The following is a 13,626-nucleotide window of genomic DNA, read 5'->3' on the forward strand; positions in this document are numbered from 1 at the left end:
CTAATCAAGGCAGCCTGCAAAGTGTGCGACACCAGGGCACGCCACATTCCTCCTTGGCAATACTGAAGTTCTTAAAAAATCAACTTTTTCAGCGAATATTTTCCCTCTCGGATCAGACAAGTGAATTGCATCTGGTTTCAGAATGGTTTCAGTACGTAGAATAGTCTTCTGTATTACAGTATACTCCCCAATAACTCAGATCTCAATGTGGAGTCCATGATCTTTGTAACACACATCTAACCCTGCCTGTTGAGGTTCCAGATGTGGGCGGTCTTGCCCTCTTTGGTCACCTTGACCTTCGATTTCTCCCCAACCTCGACCATTGACCGTGACACATCCGCAAGACGGTCTACTAGCTCTCGCATGCGCTTTGTTTCTTGGAATGTCTTGCTCAACCATTCCTTCCGCGCCACTGCGACTGTGAGGTCCATCGCTTCAATTGCATGCTCTCTCTTGGAGAAAAGGAAGGCCACTTGAAGGACCGCAAGGTATGCTAAGATTATCTCAGGGATGTATATCTTGTATATGTCCCAGAGTTCCGTGTGGCTGGGGTCATCTATTGGCTCGAGGATGACGGAAATAGTGGAGGTAATGCCTTCGAGAATATCTCTGAGTATGGGTCCACCGGCTTTGGTGTTGATGCGCAAGTCTTCCCCTCTGTTACGGAATATGTCAGTTTGTTTCGCATCGTTTGTGCCGCTCTTATAAGGGTACTAGAGAGAATACGTACTGGATAAACTTCTTCTCCTCGGTGCGCCACTGATCGAAGAGCATAATGAGGCGAACGAAATGGGGAAGATGATTATCCAAATCCACGCTGATGTTGCCATCGCTGATCTGAGTCACGAGCTTGTCGGCAGCGGCCACATGACCAGCGCCTACCAGAACCATTAGAAGGTATTTTTGAGTACGGAGCCTGGAACTTACGTAGAAACACGGCGAGTGCCTGTCCAACTTGCGAGGAAATCTTTTCCTCATCCTTATTCGCAAGATGGGCATACCATAGTAGGCAATCAATTACAGCATCGTCTTCCCTCTGTATGCCGGTTGCAACAATTTGATCTTTGAGATGCTGCCCGTTTGGCCATGTGGACGCAGCGAGACCTTTCCGAGGTTTGTCTAATAGCTCGAATTTCGAGATGGGTTTTGCAACCTCTTGCTTCAGTCCCACAACCAGACCAGTCTGGTTCAGAACGTGATGGAAGTTCCTTGATATTGTTGTTTCGACATCTACACCGTATCCCTTCATCAGACCGACATAACGCCTCTGATCGTCGGGGTCGACAATTTCCGGGAGTATGCGCGCAAGAGTCATAGAGGCGCGCCATCGTTCTATGTGCGCAGCATATAACGGAATGGGCGACATTCGTTGGGCAAGCCGTAGGAATTCGACGTAGGCCGCGATGACGTTGCCTCTGGCGAACAGCGTAGACTGCTGCTGCTTAGAGAGAGGGTCGCGCGGGTTCCCAAGTATAATAAAGATGTGGACCAGAATCCTTAGGGCGTGGGGCTCATACAAAAATCGTTGGTAGTATTCCGGAACCACCACCGAACGTTTTCCTCTGCAGGAGAAGATCCCATCTGGACCAGCTTCGCGTACGGCGTCGTCCGAATAGTCTGGATCCACGATGAAAGTAGAAAGCGAAGACTTGGTTTGAACAGCATCGGCAATGGCTATACCGACCTTGTTCACGAGCTCATCGAGGGTACCGGTCAGAAGCGCGCTTTGTATCAACTTGATTGGGGTTTTCGCTTCCTGTGACGTGCGCCCGTCCTGCTTCAGCAACTCGACCACCTTCTGTGTGGCCTTTTCCCAATCGTTATTGATGTGTTCCATTACACCAGGAAAATTGAGTTGTGGGTGCTTCTGCGCGCGAGGCTGGCCTTTGGGTTCCGTTAACAGGAAGTTGTCGAATCTGGATAGCAGAAGAGCATTGTAGTATGCGTATAAATGATCGTCCCATGAGTGAGAGATGGCTTGAATCTTCTGGAAATTCTCGGACACCATGCCGTACGCAGCAGCCTCGTAAGGATAGCTGGTGCTCTGCGCGGCAAGGTAAGTGGTGCGACGAAACAGGTAGCCTAAGTCTGGCGGGCCCATGTTCGGGGCACCCTCAGGTCGTGGTTCTCCAGAAGCCCCGATACATATTGCGCGATAGCCCTGGTTTCTGGCTTTGAACCAGTCGTTGATCTCACTTAGCGGATCACCGCGGCGAAGCATCTCATAACAAGCCATCCAGAGAGCATGCTCGTAATACACGTCTGGCTTTTCTAACGCCAGCTGCTCCCGCGTTTGCGCGTCTGGGTCAAGGCGGCTGACCAACATTTTTGGTTCGCTGCGGCTTGATACCGGCAACGTAGGGTCCAGGGGTCCTTCAACACCGTACTTGAGTTTGACTTGTTTGATAGTGGCTTTTGTCTCCAGCCATCCGCTCGTCCACGTGTCGACATCTTTTCCAGCGTTCTTAGCCAATTGATTCATGATCGAATCCACATTCCGTTCGCTGCGCTTTGCCGTTTGTTGCAGCCATTTCAATATAATCTTCTTTTCTCTCGCCCGATCATCAGCGAGGATAAAACGCTCCCAGACCTCATTTTTGGGACTCCGACGATCTGTGCCTCCAATTGTGGCCAAGTGCGCCTCCTTCGTTGCCTCGCGGTCGGTTCCAGGCTCGGGGTGATAATGGTCGAAGACGACGCGGACGAGCTCCCATGTCGCAAGCTCTGCCTGCCAATCCCGTAGTTCTGCTTGCGCGCTCGATGTGGGGTGCGTCAGAGAATCCCTCCGGGACTCTGCCGACAGGGACACGCTTCTATTACCGGTATTCACGTCGTCCAGCAGGCTAGCTATGCGATTCTTCGTGGACTGGTCCAGTTCGCCCTCTCCTACAGCCGACTTCTGCTTCTTCAACTCTCGGACATTGCTCTCTGCAATGTCTCTGAACTTGCCGACGGCCTTGAGGGTGGCTTTGTGCTTGGTCTTCTCATTGTCGCTGCTCTGGGTGTACCAGTGGTCCAGCCGTTCGGCGAACTCCTCAACCTCCTTGCCGACTCTATCAGCCATTGCGCGCAGCGGCTGCAGAGGATCCTAGAGAAGTCAATTGCTGCGCCAGACTGCAAAATTCCCGATCTCGTAGCACATCCTGGGTCGATAAAGGCGTATGCGCCTGCAATCGCGGGCTGAGAGGGCCAGACATACCTCGTGCATCTGCATCGACTGGGAAGCGGGCTGGAGAGCGAGGTCCATGTTCGCAAAAGCGCGAGGACGGTAAGGTTCAATGAGGAAACGGCGCGCGAAGCTGTCGAAGACAAAACAGTCGCGCCCTGCCCTGGAGCTCAAAGCGCGCTCGGACCCACGGGACTAGCGCGGACGGGCCTTCGGCGTATAAAATTCGGCAGCGGCGCGCCGTGCTTCTTCTTCTTCCATCACAAAATGTCTATAGGTGGTCATTAGAGTCTCGGTTCAAACTGTTCGGTGTTTGAGCAGGTCCATCGCGGCCTCTTTGCGCGCTCACGACTGTCTTAGAACAACGTACCACCTGGTGACTGTCTGGACTCCCTTGCGGAGTATGAAGGCACAGATATAGAGGGGGTATTACATTTCCTTTTGGACACATCATGCTGCGTGCACTGTCATTGCTGTAGCGGTCTGCTCGCCTGTCACAACCAGGCAGGCCCGGTTGTATCACTCTCGTCGTGAATAGGCTGCTTGTGAGGACATGCCACAGGATGGGCCAATCGAACATCTAAGACGTGTTTCTTTAGCTGTTACAGGGTGTTTTTGTACATTGTCGCTACAAGAAATATATGAACTATCCCTGCTCGTGAGCGGTGCTGGTCTGAGATACGCTCAAGCGGACTCCTGGCTCCTTTGCTTCATCTTCAACCTGATTGCTGTAAGACCTTGTGTCCTTGCCACAATGGGACGCAGGACGTACTTCAGAAGAGAATATTTGGGGCAGCTCGCTGTGCTTGCATCCTCGCCTTTCTCTTGGTAGAATGCATTGCAGCACTCATACAACGCGTCGACCTGGACAAGTGAGCTGAAATGCCTTTCTGTTGGTTGTGGAGGAAGCTGCTCTGTGACCACCACGTGGAAGGATGACCGGGTGGAGCCAGAGTTTCTGAGAATGGCGCACCTCTTTTCTGCACTTTTCTTCCTTGTAGTTGCTCTTTTGCAGACAGTCTGTTTTCGTGGATGAGCACATAGGTTAAGCATATGGAGGCACGAAGTTACTCTGAATCGCGCAAGCGCGAGGATGGCATGGCGGATCTGTTTGAAGATCTTCCTTCAGCCCCTTGTACCTTTCGTCAGTATCGTACCTTGAAAGACGTGCCACTACATGGGAAGAAACACACCATGTTTCGTCACGTGATCAGGCGAATGCAGGCACCGCGGTACAATAGGCCCGGACAAGTCCCAGGGATGCCACGCAGCTGGAGATAAGAGAGTGCGGTGCTTAGGCAGCGCCTGGAGATTGAGAGCGGAAGTAAGATAGGATTATAAGGTTCGAATGAGAGGCAAAGCTATCGCTTTAGGGTATTGGACGAGAACCCCACTAGCCACAACGCTCACCTCAACATCGCGGCCACCTGCAGCGACGCACGCTCCCGTTTCTCTCACCTTCCAAGATTTCGCCACACTATATAAAGGGCCGCCGACGCGTTTTTGCGCACCGCTCTCACATCACCTCGACCATCTACACGTCACAGCTTGTGCGCTCCGACTCGCACCTTCCAGCGCTATCCCCGCCATAAAAAGCAGGTCTGCTCCGCAAAGTTGCTGCTGTACGTTTTACTCCACCTCTGAGCCGCAGTCAACGCATTCTAACCACAACAGAAGCACCCTCCTCTATCACGAACCACGCTCTCAATCTCACCTCGTCACCCACATCCCAAATGTCGGACAACGGCTCGCCGATGCAGAAGCCGGAGGACGGCCAGCAAGAGCATCTGAACATCAAAGTCACTGACAACAACAACGAGGTCTTCTTCAAGATCAAGCGCACCACTCAACTCAGCAAGCTCATGAACGCATTCTGCGACAGACAGGGAAAAAACATGCAGAGCGTGAGGTTCCTCTTCGACGGTCAAAGGGTGCAGCCGACGGACAACCCCGACTCGGTGCGTACACGACTGAGCGTTTCGCTGCAGAGCGCTGGTTCCAGTGATAATTCGGTTCCTCGCTGACTTCTCTTAGCTCGATATGCAGGACGGCGACACCCTCGAAGTCCACCAGGAGCAGATCGGGGGCTGCTAGTGTTTCGGTCGGTGACGCAACGGTCTAGCGGACTGTGGCCAACGCAACGCGAGAATGCGTGCGTGGCGCCTCAGACGGGAACAAGAACGATTCACGACTTTTATGCATTTGGCGAACCGGCGGAGGACGATTTTCTATACTTCTTGCACCAAGGCGATGATGGGTTGGGTCTGGCGTCACTGGCTGAGTGCCTTGCGAATGCCTTCGGCCTCCCTGCAAGTTCTCTTTGTAGCTCTTTACACCGATCTCGAAAGGATTGTGAATCAGATTTCGCACACAACTTTGAAACCCCTTGATGCGAGAGCTCCCCGTGACCTTTGTTATCGCATCATCGGAAGCTCTGTGAGTATCACGTCTGAATGGTTTGGCGATGCAATACAAAAGCGCGTATATACAGGTGTCAGGTTTAGCCAACCTACAGGCGGTTCTGTTTGTAAGCTTCCCGCTCAACCAAATTAATGTGCCGAGAAACAATTGCTTAAGCTCAAGTCTCTTCTGGCCAACGTCAAAACAACATAGCACGATGCGGTGGTCCAGAACCGAACAATCCCTCCCACAGGTCAATGCCAAAAGAAACACCAACGCTATCTGACTCAATCCTCCCACACGGACCTCTTCCTATCTTCAGCAGCCTGTCTCTCCTGCTTCTCCCTCTCTCTCTCTTCATCCCTCCTCTTCCTCTCCTTATCCCTCATCGCGCGATCATACTCCCTTTCCTCTTCGGTCCTCCGTGGCGCCCTTACACCCAACGCTCCCGCAATCAATCGCCCGGCAACCGCAGTCGTCTTATCCGGTCTTCTCGCCGGACTGGCCGTAGCGCTCCCTCTCCTGCTCCCGTCCCTACTGTTTACACCACCTCCTGCGCCATACGACACATTGTCTGGAAAGTCGAATGGCACGCCGGTCGGGCTTGCAGGCGTAGGCGGCGGTGGGTGGGGCGAATCGACAGACTTTATGGTTGCAAGTGGAGAGAGCGAGTCGCGCTCTGTGGCGCGCGAAGAGCGTGTATCTGAGGACTCTTCGGTCTCGGTGTCGGAGCCGCCGCCGGAGAGGTCGTCATCCCAGGACTCAGCAACGGGTGCGGATTTCGGTTTATTGGCGGGCTTTTGGGGCGATTTTGTGGAGAGCTTGAGCTGGGAGAGGGTGGTTACTACTTCTGCAGATGTTATTAGCTTCAAGGAATTGTGTGACAGGGCCAATGGGTGGCTTACCGGCTTCGGAGGGCGTTGCGTGGGACATTTTGAGAGGATGCGAGGGACTGTGAGCTTCTGGCGTGGGCTGGGATGCCGGTGGTTTTGCGGGGTAGAAAGCAGAGACGAGGTACACTGTCACAAGTACGGGTTCGGCGGCGAAGCGTTAACGGCAAGCAATTGCACTCTACCGCTGCTCTTTCACACGATAGATGAAGACGAATGTAGAAGGGAGGAAGCACACGACCTTATTCTACACGATTGCATGACGCGCAAGGGCTACGGCTCTACCTGGGACAGGGTGGAGGCCGCGGTAACATGGACCGATCTGGCGGCAGCTGAAAGACACTGCAAGCGCTATTCCCAGGCGCCAAAAACTGGGGTATTTGCGCAGGGTCAAGCTTGTGTCGTCATCGAACTTCACCAATCTGACAGGTTGCTGCGAAGAACACCCGCTTTTGTGAGGCAGGCTTACGGCTTTGGGCGAGCGTTGAGCCGTTCTAGAATGCTGGACTGGATGACAGGTGCTATTTTCACCATTGGTTGAAAGGCAGGCCCTAGACTCTTCGGCGCGGATCGGCCTGGGGAGGGCTGTACGAGAATGGAGCAAGTTTGCGCGTCTTCAGGAGCATGTGGATCCGCACAATAGTAGGTACGTACGTTCAATGTGGCTCAGGTCTTCCTTTCTGGTTCGGAGACCCTTGGATTGATATTCTAATCCCTGAGCTCGCGCGCAGATCACAGTCGAAGCGAGCATACGCACAATTGATCCTGGCGGTTGTCCCTGAAGATCCGAGAACCCACCGTGGAGCCAATCGCCAAGCCTATGAGCTGTCAATACTCTGCGCGCCCACTTGCGTCCCCTTCCACAACACCCATGGCTTCTTTGTCGAGCCATTCCTTGCAATCGTTTTGAAAGGCGCATGCCCTCGTTTCGGGATCCGCGTCCAGAATCATATGAGCAAGAGCTAGTATTCGTGTGGAGTGCTTTCGTAGTGAACATCCTAGAATTAACATGGAATCACATACCCAGAACAGAATAACTGACGTCTTCTCTTTTCGACACGACGAAAGCATGCATCTACATTGGAGCTGTCTCAGCCATGGTAGACTGGTCTCATCTTGCGGCTGCAGTTTGTTTTTCGCTCTTCCTCCTGACACTCCTCTTGCCATTTTCGTCACTTCCTAGCTATTGTCGAACATGGTACCCGTCTATTCACGATGCAATACACATTCTTCTGTAGCTCTTTGCTGCAATTTCTCCAAATTCATCCCGTTAATTTCGTACCACAGTGGCTACATACACGCTTGCTGCCACCTTCCGTTCCTTCTTCATTCGTTTGCCGGGCAACGCCTGTCACGGGCCGACGCGTCGCAGCGTGCCTTGCGCCCATCTCACTTCATACGTAAACACTTTTATGCTTCGCAGTTCCTCAACCGGTTCCCGCCTCGCTTTGAGCCACCATACGCGTAGCCAAGATGGCGTCCGCCGCGGACGCGAATCGCTTCGCACTTTTCGCTGAGAATGACGAAGAGCACTCTCCAGGCGTGGATCCACTCCCCAAGGTCAATCCATTCGTCAACCAGGTCGCTGACAGCGACGCGCCGTGGGAAGAGGTCAGGCACGGCGGTCAGGCGTCGAAGGTGGAAAAAGTCAAGCTGAAGACACTGGTCATCCGCGAAGAGAACAGCGTGGCCCTCGCCCGCTGCCACAACAGGACACGCGTGTTCTCGGGATTTACCCAGGATAGTGACAGCATGAAGCTCACCGACCCTCACGAGCATTGGTGCGGCGTGTGCCGATTCAGGTTCCCCAATAAGAATGCGCTCGTCACGCATATTAAGCAGTCACCTCAGCAGCACGAGAACTACTGCAACCTATGCAAGAGGGTCTTTGTCGATCGAAACGGCTTGAAGAACCACGTCGACAATGCAGCGGGCCACGACATTTACTGCAATCTATGCTTGAGTGCCTTCAAGGATGGGTGGGGCCTGAAGAATCACTTCGAGAACAACTACTCAGTTGCCGGTCACGACTTTGTTTGCCTTACCTGCCTCCTGGGTTTTCGAACCAAGACGGAGCTGGATAAGCACCTGCTTACCGGAGCGAAGCATGTGTGGTGCCAGACGTGCCATCGGAAGTTCCGCAATCAAGCAGAGCGAGACGAGCACTGGCGCATAACGACCAAACACAGGCACTGCCTCCAGCCCGGCTGTGACTTCGATGCGCCGGACCAAAACGCTCTCGAGTGTCATCTCCACAACGATCACTTCCAGTGCGAGGGATGCATGCGTATCTTCCCCAGTCAGACGAAGCTCAACTCTCACTACGACACTTGCCAATTCGAGGTCACCTGCCCCAAATGCGGATATCGATGCGCTGGTCGGGCCAAGCTTGAACTGCATATGGAGTCATGCTTCTACTGTGCTGAGTGTCACTTTCACACTCGCCACGAGGGCAATTACCAAATCGTAAGTTACTTTGGAGACTTGTTATAAATGCTCATCTCACACTAAGCAGCATATGACCAAACATGCCGAGGCTGCCATCCCATGTTGGCGCTGTTCCGTGCCTATGCGCAAATGCAGCAGCCTCATTAACCACCTCGAATCCGGCAACTGCGTCAACCTTCCAGATCCTACCCGGCTAATGCGCTGCCTAGGCACTTTCTGGTATTCCACACTATACATGGACGTCGATATCCACGTTCAGGTACGTTCGAACCGCGTGGACATAAAGGAGACGGTCAGCTGGATAAAGGAAGGATTGCTGCAGCCGTTCATCTGCCGTGCTTCAGGCTGTGGCAAGACTTTCAGTCACTTCAGCTCATTGGCACTGCACGTGGAGAGCCAGGCTTGCGAATGGGATATTGAGAAGCTGAGGCTGGATCTCATCCAGGCCGAGTTTGACAGGATGTGCGTGAGGAGGGACAGTGTGACTGCAATGGCAGGATGAGTCGTCAATGGATTGCTGTCGGTCAGCCAATCACGTAGGCGAAAAACGTACCAACAGCGCTGGAATGAAATGCAACGGCCAGAATCTCTATGAGAGAAGTTAAGATGATCTTAATGTTTGACGAATCAATGACGCGTAGTCTTCGCACGGATGCGAGCTTCATAGCGTACATAGGCGTCAGGAATATACCCACGGTCTCCTATTGATGATCTTGCACGCGCTACATTTATCTCACAGGGTGCACACATAATCTGACTGTCTACCAATCTAGCACAGTCTGGGAGGTACTTTCTGACCAAAACAATCATGCAATTGGGGCAGAAATCGACCTTCCTGTGCTAGAGCCGTATTTACTCATGCCGAAGTAACCCTATCTGCTGACGCTATGAGATCTCCTCGGCTCCTGATGCTGTCTGATATTGGGCCTGACGTAACGCCCTCTCGGCTTCACATACCAATGGTCAGCACGCTGAAAGGCATAGACCAGCGCACGCATAATAGTAGCGCCATTGGCGGCGTCGAGATGACGACTTTAAGTTTAAGGGCGCTGCTCGCCACAGTAGAAGGACGACTAGGTGATGAAGAGCAGTTCCGCCAACTTCTGGATATCAACGAACAAACTTCTCGCCACGTGGGCCAGTGACTGGCCTGAGCAAGGTTCTTGGAAGGCCTGTTGAAAGTGATGATCACTACTAGGGGGCAATGAACACTATCCTTACGGCGACGATTTCCCGCGATAACGTCTCGATCAATTCTCCTTCCGTGTTTGAACAGCCGGTCATCAAGACAAGCTGGCTCCCCACTGTTGCTGACTAGGAAGTCGCCGTTGCCGCGTACCGACGGCTTCTTCCCATCACCATGAGCATCGACGCACGCGTTGCGAATCTTGCTTGTCCATGATCGATCGTGCTTGCCGATGATTCAATGCTTTTGGAGTATAGTTACAATTCATCACACGAGCAGTACGTGCCGGATAGGAGAAGGGAGCGATGCGATGGCTACAGTGGATCCTAAAGCCAGAGTTTTCCCAGTGCAAGAATTGAGGTCATCGATAGCTGTCCGGCATACGCCTCTAGGGCACACACAAGTGACCACTTATGTGCATGCCAAAAAACTTGTTGCGGACGTAATGAAAGACCTAGGCTACAGGACTGCGAGGAAAGTGACAATAAGAACGGACGAAAGGGTTTGAGCAGGTAGACCAGAGAACATTTCTGTTCGTTAGTGGATCACTGAATCAGTCGCTTCTTTCGAACAATATCATTGCACTGGTTTGATCTATACTTATCTATGAGCTCGTCTATATCTGCAGCAAGACTCGCCACAGAGGCATGACTTATCCAAGCCTGCCCAGTAACGGTCGCCATAATCGACAGATATCTCGACACCTGCTTCAATTCCCTTGCTCACCAAGACCACATGCTGGGTATCTAACCAGGTGAACTGTGAGAACTGGGCGTTGGCTTTGCAGCTGTGGTTGATGAACCGAGTGAAGTTACCCTGTCTCCCTTGCCATATTTGATAATTGGTCGTCGCCGTTGCGCTGTCCATCACATCGACATGGCGCACGCCCTTGGTAATCAATCCAACAAACTCTCCTATTCCGGCGCCGCGCTCGAAGGGAGCGAGGGCAAGCAAGCCGTTGTTCTGGCCCTTGTTGGTACGGTATATCTGCACGGGTGGAGGTCTTCGCTTGACGCAGCCGAATAGGTTCGGGAAGCAATAGCAAGAATTCAAAGCTGGCTCGTCTGATTGGGTTTGGTCGCATACGGCGCAGACGTATGTGCTGTTGCCGTTCGCTCGGACGACTGCACTGGACTGCGGAACCCAGCGGGGATCCTCGCCTCGCCATTCGCGTTCGTCGATGATCGACTCCTCAAGCTGTTCGAACTCGAAGAAGGGTTCTCGTTCCAAGTAGGTGGAGCGCAAAAGTACCGGTTGGGCACCGTCTTCTGATACCACCCAGTCGTGGGGATGGCCGGCGTACTGTAATCTGGAAGACTCCCCGATGATAGACAGCAATTGCCGCCAATGTGGCTGTAATGTATCTGCAGCGACTTCAAACCGTGTCCGCAAATTTTGCAGACGCTTCATCGCTTCCTTGGTGAACTCGACGCGATATTTGCAGAAGCGATAGATGCCCATGCCGGCGAAGACCAAGGCCACCCAGCCTGCTGCATCTTTGACTTCTCTGTATCCACGCCAGATCGCTATCTTGTTGCGCAACTCTTTTTCGGACCAGCCAAAGTCCTGACATGCTTCAACGAAGGCTTGTTTGTGATGTTTCGTCTTCGAAATATGAGGCGCAGCGGCTATTGACGTTTGAACTTTGTCCTCGAAGAGCTCAATCCATTTGGCCTGTACGACGATCTCGATCGAGCGGCATACTCGGCTTGCTTGGGTGACTTTTCGGCACAGGGTGTTCATTCTGTGGAATGCGTCTGTTTGCAATGCTGGTCCTGCGCCACGTATCTCAACCGCTGTATCTTCGTTTATTACAGGTGTGCTCGAGCTGACAGGTAGAGTCATGTTGTATTGCTCAGAGATGATTTGCGGATTCAGGTCTAGTGTGCCATGTAACTGCTCCCAGATGCCGATGATGAGCTTATCGAGTGTTGAAGGCCGGAATACGAACTTGTCAGATGCTATCTTTCGCCGCTTCGGAAAGTTACGTGTATCAGTGGCTATCTGTCGCTGGTGCTCAGTAACATCCTCTTCGAACGACTGCGTGTTTGCGACACGCAGTTTCCCAACTCCTCTACGGCGAGGACTGCCTGGTTCGGATTCATCTCCACTGCTCCTTGCAGATGTCTCCCCGCGTGGTTCTTGATCTGTAGCGCGTTGTGTGGATCTAGCCCTGAAGATGGGGGCTAAATCTATCGTGCTCTGTGAGAATTAGTATGCTGATTGTTGAAGATGTCCTTCTAACAATTCTACAATCTTAGAAAAACAGCACGCAATATATTGCTCTAGATTTCAGCGATATGTGCATGTCGATAAGAGAAGGTGCTACAGTAGTCAATGGTTCATGTCCACATGCCAGCCTTGCATGATACATATAAGAAGATGTGAATGAAGATGTGACTGAGAAGATAGATACACGCACCGAGGCCACTTGTAACGGTCTGGAAGGAGTGGTGTCCTGGTCATGGTCCGGGCCTTGGTCCTCCAAGAAAGCGTCCACTCGCAAGACAGGATGTTTGAGCTCTTGGGGCCATCCGGCACTGTTCTTTGATCTTGCAATATGCTCTTCGATTGTTTTCGCAATGGCCTTAGAAAGCTCTTCAAAATGGTCTATGGAATCCATGGTGCTGTCCGTAGGGCTGTCCGTGCCTTTTATTCTATTGGTTTGGCCGTGGTGCAGAACGGTCGCAAGCAGAGAGAACATCGGCGAGATCGCGCTTGGACGATTCTTCGTGACGTCGGGGCCACTTCTGGGCTCTATCCCACGCTAAGCGAACCTGGTGTAACGGGCAGGGGCAACACACGTGATCCCACAATGCAAGCCATGTGCAACTTTGGTGCATTCCATAATGATGGATTGAAAATGACTTTGTGCTCTTTCAAGGAAGCATTGTAAGATATCAGCAATCTGCGCTTTGCTACATGCTCGTTTCGTTGCGTCAGAGCTGTTCAAAAACATCGCTTGGTATGAAACCCTCCTCGGGCTGCCCAGGCAGAGCAACCGCTGCTCTCCAGACTTTTTCTCCGAGACTTGGCGTACCCTAAAAATCCCGCTCCCTCCCAATCTTCGCAGCAGCAAGCACGCACTGAATGCACACTTCCTCCCTAATTTAATGTGATCATAATGATTACGTCCTTTGTGATGATAGTATCTGAGCTGACAATCGCGCTGAAACCGCAATGCGCGGCATGTGCATGTTGTTATTCGTTTGCATCTGCATTGTAGAGCATCTGAATCGCGTGGTTATTGCAATGTGCCAAAACCAATAGCTCCCGCTAGCGCCGATTTGTCGACCATTGCCCATTCATGACGCGATTGTACTTAAGCAGCGGACTAATACGTTCCTGTAGGTCATATCCGCTGTCTGCTATACATTCAAATGTTCGTTCGTGCCATTGTCATTTGTTGTGCTTGCTTTCCTTACCCAACGTTGTCGCCCTTGACCAAAGTCATCTCCAACTAGATATTTCACAACTGTATCTGTAGGGACGTGCAAGGCGATGGACAAGCCAGCAGATTCAGGAGAAGAAGGGGT

The 13,626-nt window shown here is 52.3% G+C and overlaps 5 protein-coding genes across 5 annotated transcripts; 2 read left to right on the forward strand and 3 right to left on the reverse strand.

Annotated features, from left to right (window-relative positions):
* Nucleotides 1-236: 236 nt before the first annotated feature.
* Nucleotides 237-3,247, reverse strand: NUP84 (Nucleoporin nup84; the record flags this gene model as incomplete). The annotated part of the gene is given in 4 exon segments (XM_056216416.1): nucleotides 237-713; nucleotides 727-878; nucleotides 928-3,088; nucleotides 3,200-3,247. The coding sequence occupies 4 exon segments, from the start codon at nucleotides 3,245-3,247 to the stop codon at nucleotides 237-239; spliced, it is 2,838 nt and encodes a 945-aa protein (XP_056070663.1).
* Nucleotides 3,248-4,899: 1,652 nt separating this feature from the next.
* SMT3 (SUMO protein smt3) lies at nucleotides 4,900-5,260 on the forward strand (the record flags this gene model as incomplete). Its single annotated transcript, XM_056216417.1, has 2 exons — nucleotides 4,900-5,124; nucleotides 5,201-5,260. The coding sequence occupies 2 exons, from the start codon at nucleotides 4,900-4,902 to the stop codon at nucleotides 5,258-5,260; spliced, it is 285 nt and encodes a 94-aa protein (XP_056070664.1).
* A 593-nt stretch (nucleotides 5,261-5,853) lies between these two features.
* On the reverse strand, nucleotides 5,854-6,499 carry N0V89_007657 (uncharacterized protein; the record flags this gene model as incomplete). The annotated part of the gene is made up of 2 exons (XM_056216418.1): nucleotides 5,854-6,416; nucleotides 6,472-6,499. 2 exons carry the CDS (start codon nucleotides 6,497-6,499, stop codon nucleotides 5,854-5,856), a joined length of 591 nt encoding a protein of 196 aa, XP_056070665.1.
* Nucleotides 6,500-7,929: 1,430 nt separating this feature from the next.
* Nucleotides 7,930-9,406, forward strand: N0V89_007658 (uncharacterized protein; the record flags this gene model as incomplete). Its single annotated transcript, XM_056216419.1, has 2 exons — nucleotides 7,930-8,922; nucleotides 8,972-9,406. 2 exons carry the CDS (start codon nucleotides 7,930-7,932, stop codon nucleotides 9,404-9,406), a joined length of 1,428 nt encoding a protein of 475 aa, XP_056070666.1.
* Nucleotides 9,407-10,690: 1,284 nt separating this feature from the next.
* N0V89_007659 (uncharacterized protein) lies at nucleotides 10,691-12,713 on the reverse strand (the record flags this gene model as incomplete). Its single annotated transcript, XM_056216420.1, has 2 exons — nucleotides 10,691-12,292; nucleotides 12,513-12,713. 2 exons carry the CDS (start codon nucleotides 12,711-12,713, stop codon nucleotides 10,691-10,693), a joined length of 1,803 nt encoding a protein of 600 aa, XP_056070667.1.
* Nucleotides 12,714-13,626: the final 913 nt, after the last annotated feature.

Source organism: Didymosphaeria variabile (assembly GCF_027946475.1).
Source record: "Didymosphaeria variabile strain IMI 356815 chromosome Unknown scaffold_5, whole genome shotgun sequence".
NCBI classification, from domain to species: Eukaryota; Fungi; Ascomycota; class Dothideomycetes; order Pleosporales; family Didymosphaeriaceae; genus Didymosphaeria; species Didymosphaeria variabile.